This window comes from Dipodomys merriami, unplaced genomic scaffold, assembly GCF_024711535.1.
Source record: "Dipodomys merriami isolate MVZ:Mamm:240054 unplaced genomic scaffold, mDipMer1.0.p SCAF_37, whole genome shotgun sequence".
Classification (NCBI taxonomy): Eukaryota; Metazoa; Chordata; class Mammalia; order Rodentia; family Heteromyidae; genus Dipodomys; species Dipodomys merriami.
Genome location: NW_027205270.1, coordinates 589,241 through 601,586, shown reverse-complemented (window position 1 = coordinate 601,586; position 12,346 = coordinate 589,241). Strand labels below are relative to the sequence as shown.

The 12,346-nt window shown below is 37.0% G+C and overlaps 1 protein-coding gene across 3 annotated transcripts in view; it reads left to right on the top strand.

The window, feature by feature from the left end:
- Positions 1–12,346, top strand: part of Paip2b (poly(A) binding protein interacting protein 2B) — a 31,253-nt gene that overhangs the window by 10,452 nt on the left and 8,455 nt on the right. For all 3 annotated transcript variants that reach the window (XM_069988934.1, XM_069988932.1, XM_069988933.1), the window contains one exon: positions 6,170–6,318. In XM_069988934.1, the coding sequence (XP_069845035.1) occupies positions 6,181–6,318 (138 nt within the window). In that variant the 5' untranslated portion in view covers positions 6,170–6,180. The remainder of the gene's footprint in view (positions 1–6,169; positions 6,319–12,346) is intronic.

Below are 12,346 nucleotides of genomic sequence, written 5' to 3'. Positions count from 1 at the left end.
CATTTATTAGGAACTTTCACTCTGTAAAGCATACCACTTTTTTTTTTTCAATGTTCCATTGTTTTCCCGTAAGCCTGAGGGTCCCTGGTTTTTCACAGACACACATTTCTCCAACAAATTAACTTTAAAAGTTTCTTCCACCCAAAATATTGCTCTTCTTGGAAAGATTCTAATGAATAAAGTCTTTACCTCATTATATACATATTTGGGCTGCTAAGCTCTCCTTTCCCCAGTGTGCTATGGAAAACAATCCTTTTTCCAAAAATATATCAAATAAAATGAAAGTGGTCTCTTTCGATAATTTTTTGTTACAACTAAAACTGGTGTGGATTTCTTCCAATTTAAATAATGCTATGATTGAGCTTTTATACATTGCCTGAAGCTAGTGAGAAAAATGTTATAACTACCTGCTGTTACTACATGCTAAAATAGTAAATAAGAGCATATTGAAAGTTTCCTAGCATGAGCTTTTTTTCCTTGTTGAGTAGTTTAACCTATCAAAACAGATTTTTAAATGGCCTTGTCACTGGTTTGGGCGAATATGTTTATACTCGATGAAGAGTTCTGTCATAGACCTTTGCCACTGAGCTACATAGAGAGACTCTGTTCTAGAAAACCAAGGGTTGAGAAACGTAGGTAGAGGCTTGCATAGCCATCCAAAGGCCTGAGTTTGATCCTTAACATTGAGGGTAGGGGTGAGGGAGTTTTATCACTTCTTAAGAGTAGTAAGTATTCTTAACCCCTGAATTTGGTACTTTATTTGGTCCTATTTTAGTACTGTGTGTTTTTCTTAAGATGAATAGATTATGTCCTCAGAGCATAGTTGTAAAACACTTTATTAGTTTTTAAACACTGTACAATTAAATTATTGATGGATTAATTACTAGTGTTTGGAAAAGCCTGCACTTTCCAATTTTGTAGGAAACATGGGTGGAATGGTATAAAATACCATCCAATACTGTGCCAACACTGAGGGAACGACTTTCTTGGTATTGATAGTACCCTATCAGTGTTTGCAACTGCTTTGCTGTATTACATTAAGTTTAGTGATCTGAAGGAAAACAAACTCAGTCTCTTCTATACATGTTCACAATACAGATCACATCTGTGATTCCAAAATGTGTGAAGATTTCTCCTCACAAGCAAGTAAATCATTCTATAGCAGACACAAACTGGGCATCCCCTAATTTAATTATACTCTGACACTTTCTGCCTGCAGATAGCATGCAGCAGGTCCCACAGATTAGATGCTTTGTCCTACCACACTGCTTCCATTTTAGATACCAGTTAGTTGAGAGTTTCACAATTCCATCCTTGAATTTAATTAACTTTCTAAACCAGCTCACAGATACAAGTTTACAAGTTGACTATGAAGAATATTTTACTTCTAGGTGCTGGTGGCTCACACTTAGAATCCTAGCCACTCAGGAAGCTGAGATCTGAGGGTCACCGTTTAAAGTCAACTGAGGCGGGAAAGTCCGCAAGACTCTTCTCTCCAATTAACCACCAGAAAACTAGAGGTGGCACTGTGACTCAAAGTGGTAGAATGCTAGCCTTGAGTGAAAAAGTTCAGGGACAGTGCCCTGAATTCAAGCCCTACAACGAACAAAATAAAACAAAAAAAAAGGATGAGTGTGATCAAAGTAATATTATATGCATGTTGTAAATATTACAATTAAACCACTTTGCACAATTTATGCTAAAAATTTTAAATAGATATGCACAAAACCCATACAAAAAAATTTTTTCAGTCATAGGGCTTGAACTCAGGGCCTGGGCACTGTTTCTAAGCTCTTTTGCTCAAGGCTGGTGCTCTATCACTTTGAGCCACTTGCAGTTTTCTGGTGGTCAGTTGAAGATAAGAGTCTCATGACTTCCCTGCCCAGGCTGGCTTTGAACTACAGTCTTCAGATCTCAGCTCCTTGAGTAGCTAGGAATACAGTCATTAGCCACCAGTGCCTGACCCACATATAAATTTTTTAAGAAGAGTATTTTATCAGACACAACTATCCAGCTGAAAAGGTATATAGATTGAGGATTGGAAGGATTCCATGGAGTTGGAACACAGCACCCTCTCAGGATATGGTTGAGTTCTTGTTCACCTTCCTGCATGCCTCCACATGTTTACCTGTTCACCAGCTCTCTGAACCCTGCCTCTTTGGGTTTTTTTTAAATGAAGATTTCATTGTATAGCATGACTGAAACATAAAGAACTATGTGACAATGTGATTGGACCAAAAGGATATGATCTAATGCTAATATATTGTAGAAATCCAGTAAAGCTTGTCTGTTCAGATTCTTCTTGGCCTCTCTGTGCAGCATTCTCTTTTCTAGCTATGGGGGAAGACTCTTCTTAAATAGGGATATCTTTGGTCTACGACTAGACAAGGTAGGCCAGAAAATTTCTCTGTAGCCAATTTCAAGAGAGAGGAAGGTTATATTTTTAGCTTTTATGACCTGCCAGGAAAGAGAAATTGTAGTTTCTGTGGCCTGCTTTAAAGGAAAAAAGGAAGTGGTAAAGGGAGGGCAGAATGTCAGAGAAAAATTTTCTTTCTGAAGCCTAAAGGACTTCTGCATTATAACAAAAGACTGAGTGGAGGGGGCTAGTCTGTGGTGGAGTTCTTGCCCAGGATGTACAAGGCCCAGAGTTCAATCCCCAGCACTGGAAAAAAATGAATAAAATAGAAAAGATAAAATGACTATTTTTGCCTTTCTTACTCTGAAGCCAAACTGAAATAATAAAGGTTATGATTGTTAGAAGCCTTCAAGATACAGATGTCATAAAATCAAAGGTAACATCCCCACATTCACTTATAGTCATTGTCCATCCCCTTTCTCATGAACTAGTACATATGTAATTTGCTGTCTGGGCTTTGCCTTGAATCAGAAGGGTTATTCTTTCTCTGCCTTCTATTTCCTCACAATCATATTCACTCAAGTTTTATTATTTTGGACAAAGAAAGATGCTCTAGAAAATTGAACTCATTCTCCATGGATGTAACATAGTAACAGAAATCACTGCACTCAAAAAAGTCTTTGGAAATAAAAGTACTGTATAACCTGCTACCCATTGAAGTTGAGGACCTCTGAGAGTCTCTGTACTTGCATACTATCTATACAGAGTTGCCTGTATCTATCTAAAATATGCAAGAAAGATATATTTCATACTAAGTGCCCTACTTAAACCTATGGTAAATTAAATTAGTTCTATTTTAAATGAAATTATTTTGGAACTGTCAGTGAGTCATTTTTCCATTTATTCTCTTTTCATACTTATACATAATGAGGTTTCTGATGTCCATAGTAGATAGGAAATTGCAGAAACTTTAAAGATGATTAGCAGGAATTCTTTATACTCAGAAGCAGATAAAACTTTCAGGAGTATTGCCAAGATGGAAAAAAAGAGGAAAATAATTTGTTAGAGGAAATGTAAAGAAAGACCTCAGGAAGATGGGAATAGCCTTGAAATTGTGAAGGAGAAAAAGGAAAAAAATTATCATAGCACAATTAAATGACAGTTATTTATGGGTTAACTAATGTGATGAATTACAAAATGTATAAACCTCAGTCTTGTTTCTCAAGAGTTGAGAATTTTAATTGATAGGAGAAAAAATTTGCATTTGAAAGAGAACAATTAAATAATAGCATTAACATTATACTCCATAGGTACAGTAGCTTAGAAGCAGGAAATGAGTGAATTGAGCCTGGAATGATTTTTAGGGAATAGTTAAGATTTAGATAAAGAGCAGAAAAAGATGTACATGGTAGCAAAAATACAGAGATCAAGAAACCAAGTAAACAATTATTTAGTATATACAGGACTTTTATTTTTACTAATTATTTGTCATGCTATCTTTGATCTCAGAACTTTGCACAGTAGGCAAACTCTGAGCCACTGAGTTACAAATCCAGCTCTGTGTTCACTTCTAAAAGCTACAGACAGGGGCTGGGAAGTTGGCTCAGTGGTAGAGCGCTTGCCTTGCATGCCTGAGGCCCTGGGTTTGATTCCTTGGCACCACATAAGCAAAAAGAAAAAAGCCGAAAGTGGCGCTGTGGCTCAAGTGGTAGAGCGCTAGCCTTGAGCTGAAGAGCTGAGGAACAGCGCCCAGGCCCAGAGTTCAGGCCCCATGACCGGATCCAAAAAAAATAAAAGCTACAGACAGACATAAAGAGCTATAAAAAAATAAATAAATAAATAAATAAGGCTAGAGGGGATTAAGGCAACATAATAATTTTTTTCTCAGGCCTGGCTTGAACTCAAGGCCTGGGTACTATCCTTAGGCTTTTTCAGCTCAGTGCTAGTGCTCTACCACTTGAGCCATAGCTCTGCTTCTGGCTTCTGCCTGGGCTAGCTTTGTACCCCTATCCTTACATTATATTCAAGCCGGGCATATATTTTAGTTATATTTTAATTTATAGCTTATTTTATAATTGTTTAAAAACTGGGACAAATGCAATAAACTTCTTACAAACAGTAAGGAAAAGGAACACACACACACACACACACACACACACACACACACACACACACACACACACATAAAAGTATATACCTCAGTAGAAAAAATGGCCAAAAAATATGAAAATATTCAGCCTCACCAAAAATCAGAAAACTGATAACAGAACAATCCAGGTTTTTCTCTTAGGAGACTAGGAATGGCTTAAAAAATAACATGAATGTGGGAAAACTGGCCCTTACACACTACCAATGGGAATTTAAATTCTTGTGGGAGTGTGGCAACAAGTAAACCTAATCCTCAGTGTTCTACCCAGCAGTTTTTTTTTCTAGGAGATTTTCTAAGGAAATTTAAAAAGATAAACAGAAGTTGTTCAGCCAAACTATCATACAGAAACATCAGTCATACCTACAAAGAACAGTATTGCTATCTTACCATAGAAACGAGGGGGAAAAAAAAACTAGAGGTGTGCCTCAAGTGGTAGAGTACCAGCCTAGTAAGTGCAAGTTCAAATTCTAGTACTACCAAAAATAGAGAAAGGGGGATGGGAGAAAGAGAGGAAGGACAAGAAAAAACCAAATGGTACAACATCATAGAACCTGTTGTTATTGAGAATGGGTACCTTGGCAATGTTTGTGTATGTATGTATCTACAAGTACATAGCTGTGCCTGGAAGTTATATGCATCACATTGTTAGTTGCTCTTAACTCCATATAATTGAACAGTGAATTTTTTCTCCTTGTTATTAATATAACGAACAGGAACTATTTTGAAATTTACATATTAAAGAACTATAAGGCTTCAGAATCCGAATAAAGAGCAGGTTCTTAACAATGTTTATTTTATTTTATTTTTTTGCCAGTTAGGGGACTTGAACTCAGGGCCTGACTGTTGTCCCTGACCTCATTTATTCTGCACAGGACTAGTGCTCTACCACTTAGAGCTACAGCACCATGCTGATTTTCTGGTGGTTAATTGGAGGTAAGGGTCTCACAGATTTTCCTCCCTAAGCTGGCTTTGAACTTCAATCCTCATATCTCAGCCTCCTGAATAGCTAAGATTACAGGCAGGAGCCAGCAGCAACTGGCTTCTTACAGTGTTTACTAAAAATACATTTTTGCTGGACTCTAATAGTCCATGACTTATCCTAAATACTCAAGAGGCTGAGATTCAGAGGATTGTGGTTTGAGGCCAGTCAAGGCAGAAAAGTTTGTGAGACTCCATCTCCAAAATAACCAGAAAAAAGCAGAGGTGAAGGCATCATGCAAGTAGTAGAGCACCAGCAAGGAAACTAAGCAAGCATAAGGCCTTGAGTTCAAATCATAGTACCAAAAAAAAATTTTTTTCTCTATTAAAAATTAAAGACTTAAGGGTGTAGCTCAAGTGGTAGAGTGCGTGCTCTGAGTTCAAACCTCAGTACCACTCTCAAAAAAACAAAAGTTAAGGAAGCTAGTCCAGATTAGATTCTAGGATCTTTAGGAATTTGTCATTGGAAAACTCCTACCTCTAACCCTAGCTTATAGTACTTGTCTAGAAGAACTAGGCCTAAACATTTTTTCTCTCTTAATTCTTGAAGAACAACTATGTTTCTGTTTATTAAGTTAAAAAATCTGGCTTACAGCTAAAGAAACTCTTGAAAGAATATAGATGTTCTAGACTTACATTTCTTTGATTTTTATATTCATTTTCCCCCTTCTTCTGTTCCTGTTCAGATTCTTCCATAATGAATGGATCCAGTGTGGCAAGTACATCACCCAGTGTAAAATCCAAAGAAGACCAAGGGTTAAATGGGCATGAGGAGAAGGAAAACCCATTTGCAGAGTACATGTGGATGGAGAATGAAGAGGATTTCAATAGGCAGGTAAAGAAAAAAGTGAAAGATTAATGATAGTGTTTCCTATAAACTGCAGTAATAAAATGGCAATCACACTAGTATTGATAGCCAGGGCCCTTAAGTGGCAAAGGTTTATAGGCAGAGCTGACAGACTCAGAGGCCTATATCTCCAAATTCCTGCAAACTAGAGCTTACTGCCCTGGGTTCCAACTACCAGGGGCTCAGCATTCACCAGATAATGAAATGATCAGTTATGAGTAACAGCAAATGATAACAGCAGTTGGCTTTTTTCATGTTAATCAGTTCACCCCACTCTAGCTATAAGAAAAATCACTAACAAAGTACCACTTGGGAAAACACTTTCATTGGGCTCAAAATTGCAATACTAGAAAGTAGCACAGGAGACTGTCTCTGGGCTGACTAGAAAAGCGAGCCAAACAACTTGGTTATGTAGGCAAGAGGAGGGGAGATGTAGCACACAAATGGAGGATTGTAGTTTTACCAATCACAGAATAGCTTCCAGTTCTACCAAACACAGGTCTTACATAAAGACCCATCAAAAATCCTGTATTACACCAGTTGCTAGCTTCTTGCCAAATTACTGAGGAAGTGCTCCCTCTCCCTTCTTAAATGAGATGCAGGGTCATCCAAATTTCACCCAAGCATGTGTTGCCTGGGATGCTGCCTTGAAAGGCCGGTACAGGTTTTCTAGAATGCTTGTAACTAGGACAAGGCCTCCTGGCAAGGTATAATGGCTTCAGTTACAGTGATCCTTGAAGCTGGCATGTTCTCAGAGTAATCATACAGTGTCCAAACAGTAAGAACTAACATAACGGTAATCTGTCCTGTTACCAAATATGGGCTACTTAATGACATTTCCCTGCCAAGCATAAAGGAAGGGTCTATCCACTACCATTTTTTTTTAATCTACTGCCATTTTCAAAGGCTTTAACTGCAGGTCAGCCAAGCCTGAGGTTTCACTCATTCACAGGAACAAATTATTATAGAGTGCATATAATAAAGACTTAAAGTACAACATAAACATGTCTCAATACATGTAGTTCAACAGCTGCACTATTTTACTGTTTGTTACAAAATAAATAATAAATGGGTACCATTGGCAGTAAAATAACTTAAAAATATTTGGAGGCCTCATCTGGAATGATCAAGAAGCATCTTCAGGTGGCATGAGACCAGAATGATCATATATACTTATAATTTTATGTTCATTTTAAAAAGGCCACAGCCGACCAATGGCTCAAGCCTGTAATCCTAGCTACTCAGGAGACTTGAGTTCTGAGGATCGTGGTTCAAAGCCAGCCAAGCAGGAAAGTCCATGAGACTCTTATCTCCATTTAACCACCAGAAAACCAGAAGTGACTTTGTAGCTCAAGTGGTAAAGCACTCACCTTGAGCTGAAGAGCACAGGAACAACGCCCAGGTCCAGAGTTCAAGCCCCATGACCAACCAAAAAAAACAAAACAAAAATAAGATTAATCAATTGATCTAGAAGTCTTGATAATGTCTGGCTTTATAGCCATCTCCACACTGTGACGATGCCCCCTTACGTGTAATTTGTATTACATAGTAACTCGTGCAGAAAAGTGCCTCATTCTGGCTATATTTGTTTATTGAGCTTCTTTAGAGGACTGTAAACTACTGGAGGAGATTGCTATAATTTAAATCCAACAAGACTCTCCCTGACCCAGAGAACCATTATAGCTGAGTTCCTTTATCCTGCCCTGACTTGTGTTAATCCTAGGAACTACTGTGGTTCTCTCTACAAAGATCAATGTGAAATTAATTGCACGCATTGTGGACACAGAATGGTAGAGAGTTCCTTTTTTTATACTTTGGGGGTTGTATTGATTTTTATTTGCTTATAGGAAATATGAAAGTCTGAAGTCATCTTTAAAAATAATATAACTGGTTAACAGTGGCTTATGCCTGTAATCCTTGGCTCATGCCTATAATCCTAGCCACTAAGGTTGTTGAGATCTGAAGATCAAAGTTTAAAGCCAATCTGAGCAGACAAATCTGAAAAACTTTTATCTCCAATTAACCAGAAAAAAAAGGCCAGAAATAGAAGTGTGGCTTAAGTGTTAGAGTGCCACTCTGGAACAAAAAAGCTAAGCAGAAGCATGAGGCGCCGAGTTGGAGATCCATTAGTGGCATAAAACAACAAAACAAATGTGGACATAATAGATATTTAAGAACTCTGAGTGAAGGTATATTTTCCATTTGAGAGTAGTAGTTTGGCTTTTTTTTTACCTACTTGTTTTATTTTGTCTTTATGTAGCTCTAACTGAAAAATAGGTTGTTGAAAGTATAAATCATTTCTCCTGGCTTGGAAGGCCTCACTGATATGCTTTTAATCCCACTGATTAGGATTGGGACTCTTAAGATTCAGATGTCCACACTGTGGATCCTCTGTGAATTCCTGTGTGCAGGAGTTTAGGAAAACTGAGGCAGGATGGGTGGAATAATACTAAAAACTAGTAACTTTCAGAAATATAGACAAGTATAGTTATTGAAGAAAGACAGTTTAGAAGCTCTGAACACTATAACATTTTTTCCACAGAGAAAAATATTTTAATACAATGAAATATGATTATGTGAAATGAATATTTGAGAATGAAATTAAGTTTTAAATTTTGTATTTTTAAGTATTAAAATCAAGAAACTTTATAGATGAGATATACGTAAGTGGTTTCCTCTACAATACATGAAACTGCACACTGATGATTCAATCAATCATTTCATGATTATGTTCAAAAGTAATCTGTGTATATCTCTCTTTTCAGTTAAATAAGCATTAAATTGACCACCACATTTATGAAAGACACTTTTTCACTGTAATCTAACCTCTAATCCATTCTGTAACAATACTTGAAGATTACATGGCTCCCTAGTTTGAAAATAAACATCTAACACTCTCCTCAGAATGGTAGAATTTCTTGAGACTCATATTCCTGATTAACTGTAAGCTACAATCTTATCATGACACTTTGGTAAATTTCTGTTGATGGATGTAAAACAAGAAAGGAGTGAATTTAGAATTACTGTTGCTAGATTAATATGCAAAAAAATTCCAATAATTCAATCACTTCCTCTCCTTCCTTCCTTCCTTCCTTCCTTCCTCCCTCCCTCCCTCCCTCCCTCCCTCCCTCCCTCCCTCCCTCCCTCTTTGCCTTTGGTCCTGACAGGATCTGACCATGTAGTCCAGTCTGGCTTCTATCATCATCCTCTCTGGTGCTGAGATTAGAGATAATGACTGACTATAACTTATATAACTTATTTTAGAAAAGCAATGACAGCTTCAAGGATTGTGTTCCAGGCCCTTAGAAGGATTGAGCTAGTTAATAATTGGATATTCAAATTCTCTTAACCCTAATAATTCATAGGTAATATTAGCTTGGCAACATTGTCTTGAAACTGTTGCTGAATATTCAGCCAGAAGATTGAGAATTTCAGGAACTTTATTCATTTGAGAGCCAGGAATATTTTGGATCTAGGATTTTTATTGATGTCAGTTCTTCATAAATTCCTGCAAGCTGGACATCTCTTAACAACCATCAAGTTCTTTCATCTTATTCTCTCTTCTTATTTTATTGCAAAGTCAGAAGATACTGTATCAAAGTTACTAGCTAGTTTCCAAATTCTTCCTCCTTAAAATTCAACTCAGTTGTCATGATGGGCAAAAAACTTTTCAGTCCTTAAAAAGTAAGAGTGATGGTCACTAAGCTTTTTGAAAAGATATCTTTTAGTGTGAAGTTAATAGAAATGGAAATGGAGTTTTGAAAGAAGAAAGAATTTCAAAAAAGGTATATCACTCAAGATCTTAGAAAGTGTAACTCAGGAAAGGAAGGAAGAAGTAATATCAACTGTGTTAGTTATAGTTGTGGATGGTTTGTATCTCCAAAAATACACACAGAATTTTTAAGATAGTTTTTGTTTTATTTTTCCCAGTATTGGGGCTTGAATTCATGGCCTCATGCTCAGCTCCTTCACTGTTGGCTAGCTCTCTACACCTCTGTTTCCAGCTTTGGTTAATGGAGACAAGAGTCTCATGGACTTTTCTACCTGGGCTGGCTTAAAACCATATTTATTAGATCTTAGTTTCCTGAATGGCTTGGATTACAGGTGTGACCTACCGCTGCCTAGCTACACACATAATTTGTAAGACAGGAGAAATGAGGTAAATTGGGATAAAAAAAATTACTTAATGCAGTTTGCAAAATGTGCTGCACTATGATGTAGAAAGAGATGAAAATGCTTAATGGATATTTTGTGTGTCGGTATTGGAGTTTGAATTCAGGGCCTATGCACAGTTCCTTTAGCTTTTAGCTCAAGGCTAGCATTCTACCACTTGAGCCACAACTATATTTAGAGCAACATTTTGGTAGTTAATTGGAAATAAAAGTCTCATGGACTTTTCTGTCTGGACTGGCTTCAAACCACAGTTCTCAGATCTCAGCCTCCTGGGTAGCTAGCATTACAGGCATGAGTAATTAGCACCCAGCCATAATGAATTTTTAAATCTTTTGAGTAATATATGCACACACACACAAACACACACACACACACAGACACACTAGATAGATAGATAGATAGATAGATAGATAGATAGATAGATAGATAGATAGATAGATAGATAGATAGATAGATAGATAGATTTCCTGACTCTTATACTAAGAAAATTGGTTATTGCTATAGTAAGGGAAACAGATTCACATGGGCAAGGACCTACATGAGAAATATCTCAAGTAAAAAATTTCAGAGAGGGTACATATAAAAGAATGGATAGAGAAAATTCCAGGTTGACTTCAAACACAAATTTATATAAAAAAAATTTGTTGTATTTCTTTTTAAAATTTCATAAACATACAGCTTACTTGCGATCTTTTTTAGTATGTAGATAATTGTGAGGTTGAAGTTGAAATAGTTTGCTTAAGTCTTGCTACCATTTTTTCTTTTGAATATGTAAGGTACCTATACAAGCTAATTTTAATGATTACTTTTGTTTGACCTTCACCCTGAAGGTGGCGATAGTAAGCTATGAATTTGTCACCAGGCAGTCTGTAGGAAAATAATTTGCCAGATGTGAAGCGAGTCTGTCTTGTTAAAGTCACATTAAAATCTGTAGAGTTAACTGTACTCTATAGTAAACGTTGTCTACAAAGAATTCTGAAATAGCCTAGATATATTTATTGTGCTTTAATTTGGGGCAATATTTAAGGATTATGGAGTTTTTTTAATTATTTTTTTAATATACAGAGGGGTTACAGTTACAGAGGGATGATATACAGAGGGGTTACAGTTACATAAAAGTAAGGTAACTTTGTTATTATTATTGTCTTTTTTTTTTTGTCAGTTGTGGGGCTTGAATTCCAGGCCTGGGTGCTGTCCCTCAGATCTTCAGCTCAGATCTTGAGCCACAGCTCCCCTTCCTGCAGCTTTTTATATATTCATAATTTTTTCTTTTTTTTTGTTTTGTGTAAGACCACCAGTAATGGGGATTTGAACACAGAGCTTTGCACCTGCTCAGCTGATAAAATACTGCTGAGCGATGCCTCTAAGTCTTGTTTTTCACTGGCCACTTTTAGGATAGGGTCTTGCTTCCTGGTCGTGTATGCGCTTATTTTTTTTAATTTTTTAAATTGTTATTATAAAGGTGCTGTACAGAGGGGTTACAGTTACATCAGTCAGGTAAAGAGTACATTTCTTTTTGGACAATGTCACTTGAGCCTCAGGTTGCCTGCTTTTAGGCTTCTCATTGCTACAATCACAAGCATGCCACTGCATCCAAAAACTTCCCTTCCATAGAGAGGGAATATCATGGCCTGGTACCTGGATACTCCCAATCTCAGCCTCCCATGTACCTTGGAATGACAGTAGGTACCCAGCCATAGATTGAAAAAGTGCCTAAAAATCTTATCTGCCCTGGCTGGCTTTGAACCATGATTCCCCTATTTTCAGCTTCCCAAGTAGCTACAATTGTAGACCTATGTCACAGTGCCTGGCTCATAAATTTCTTTTTGTTGACAAGAATACT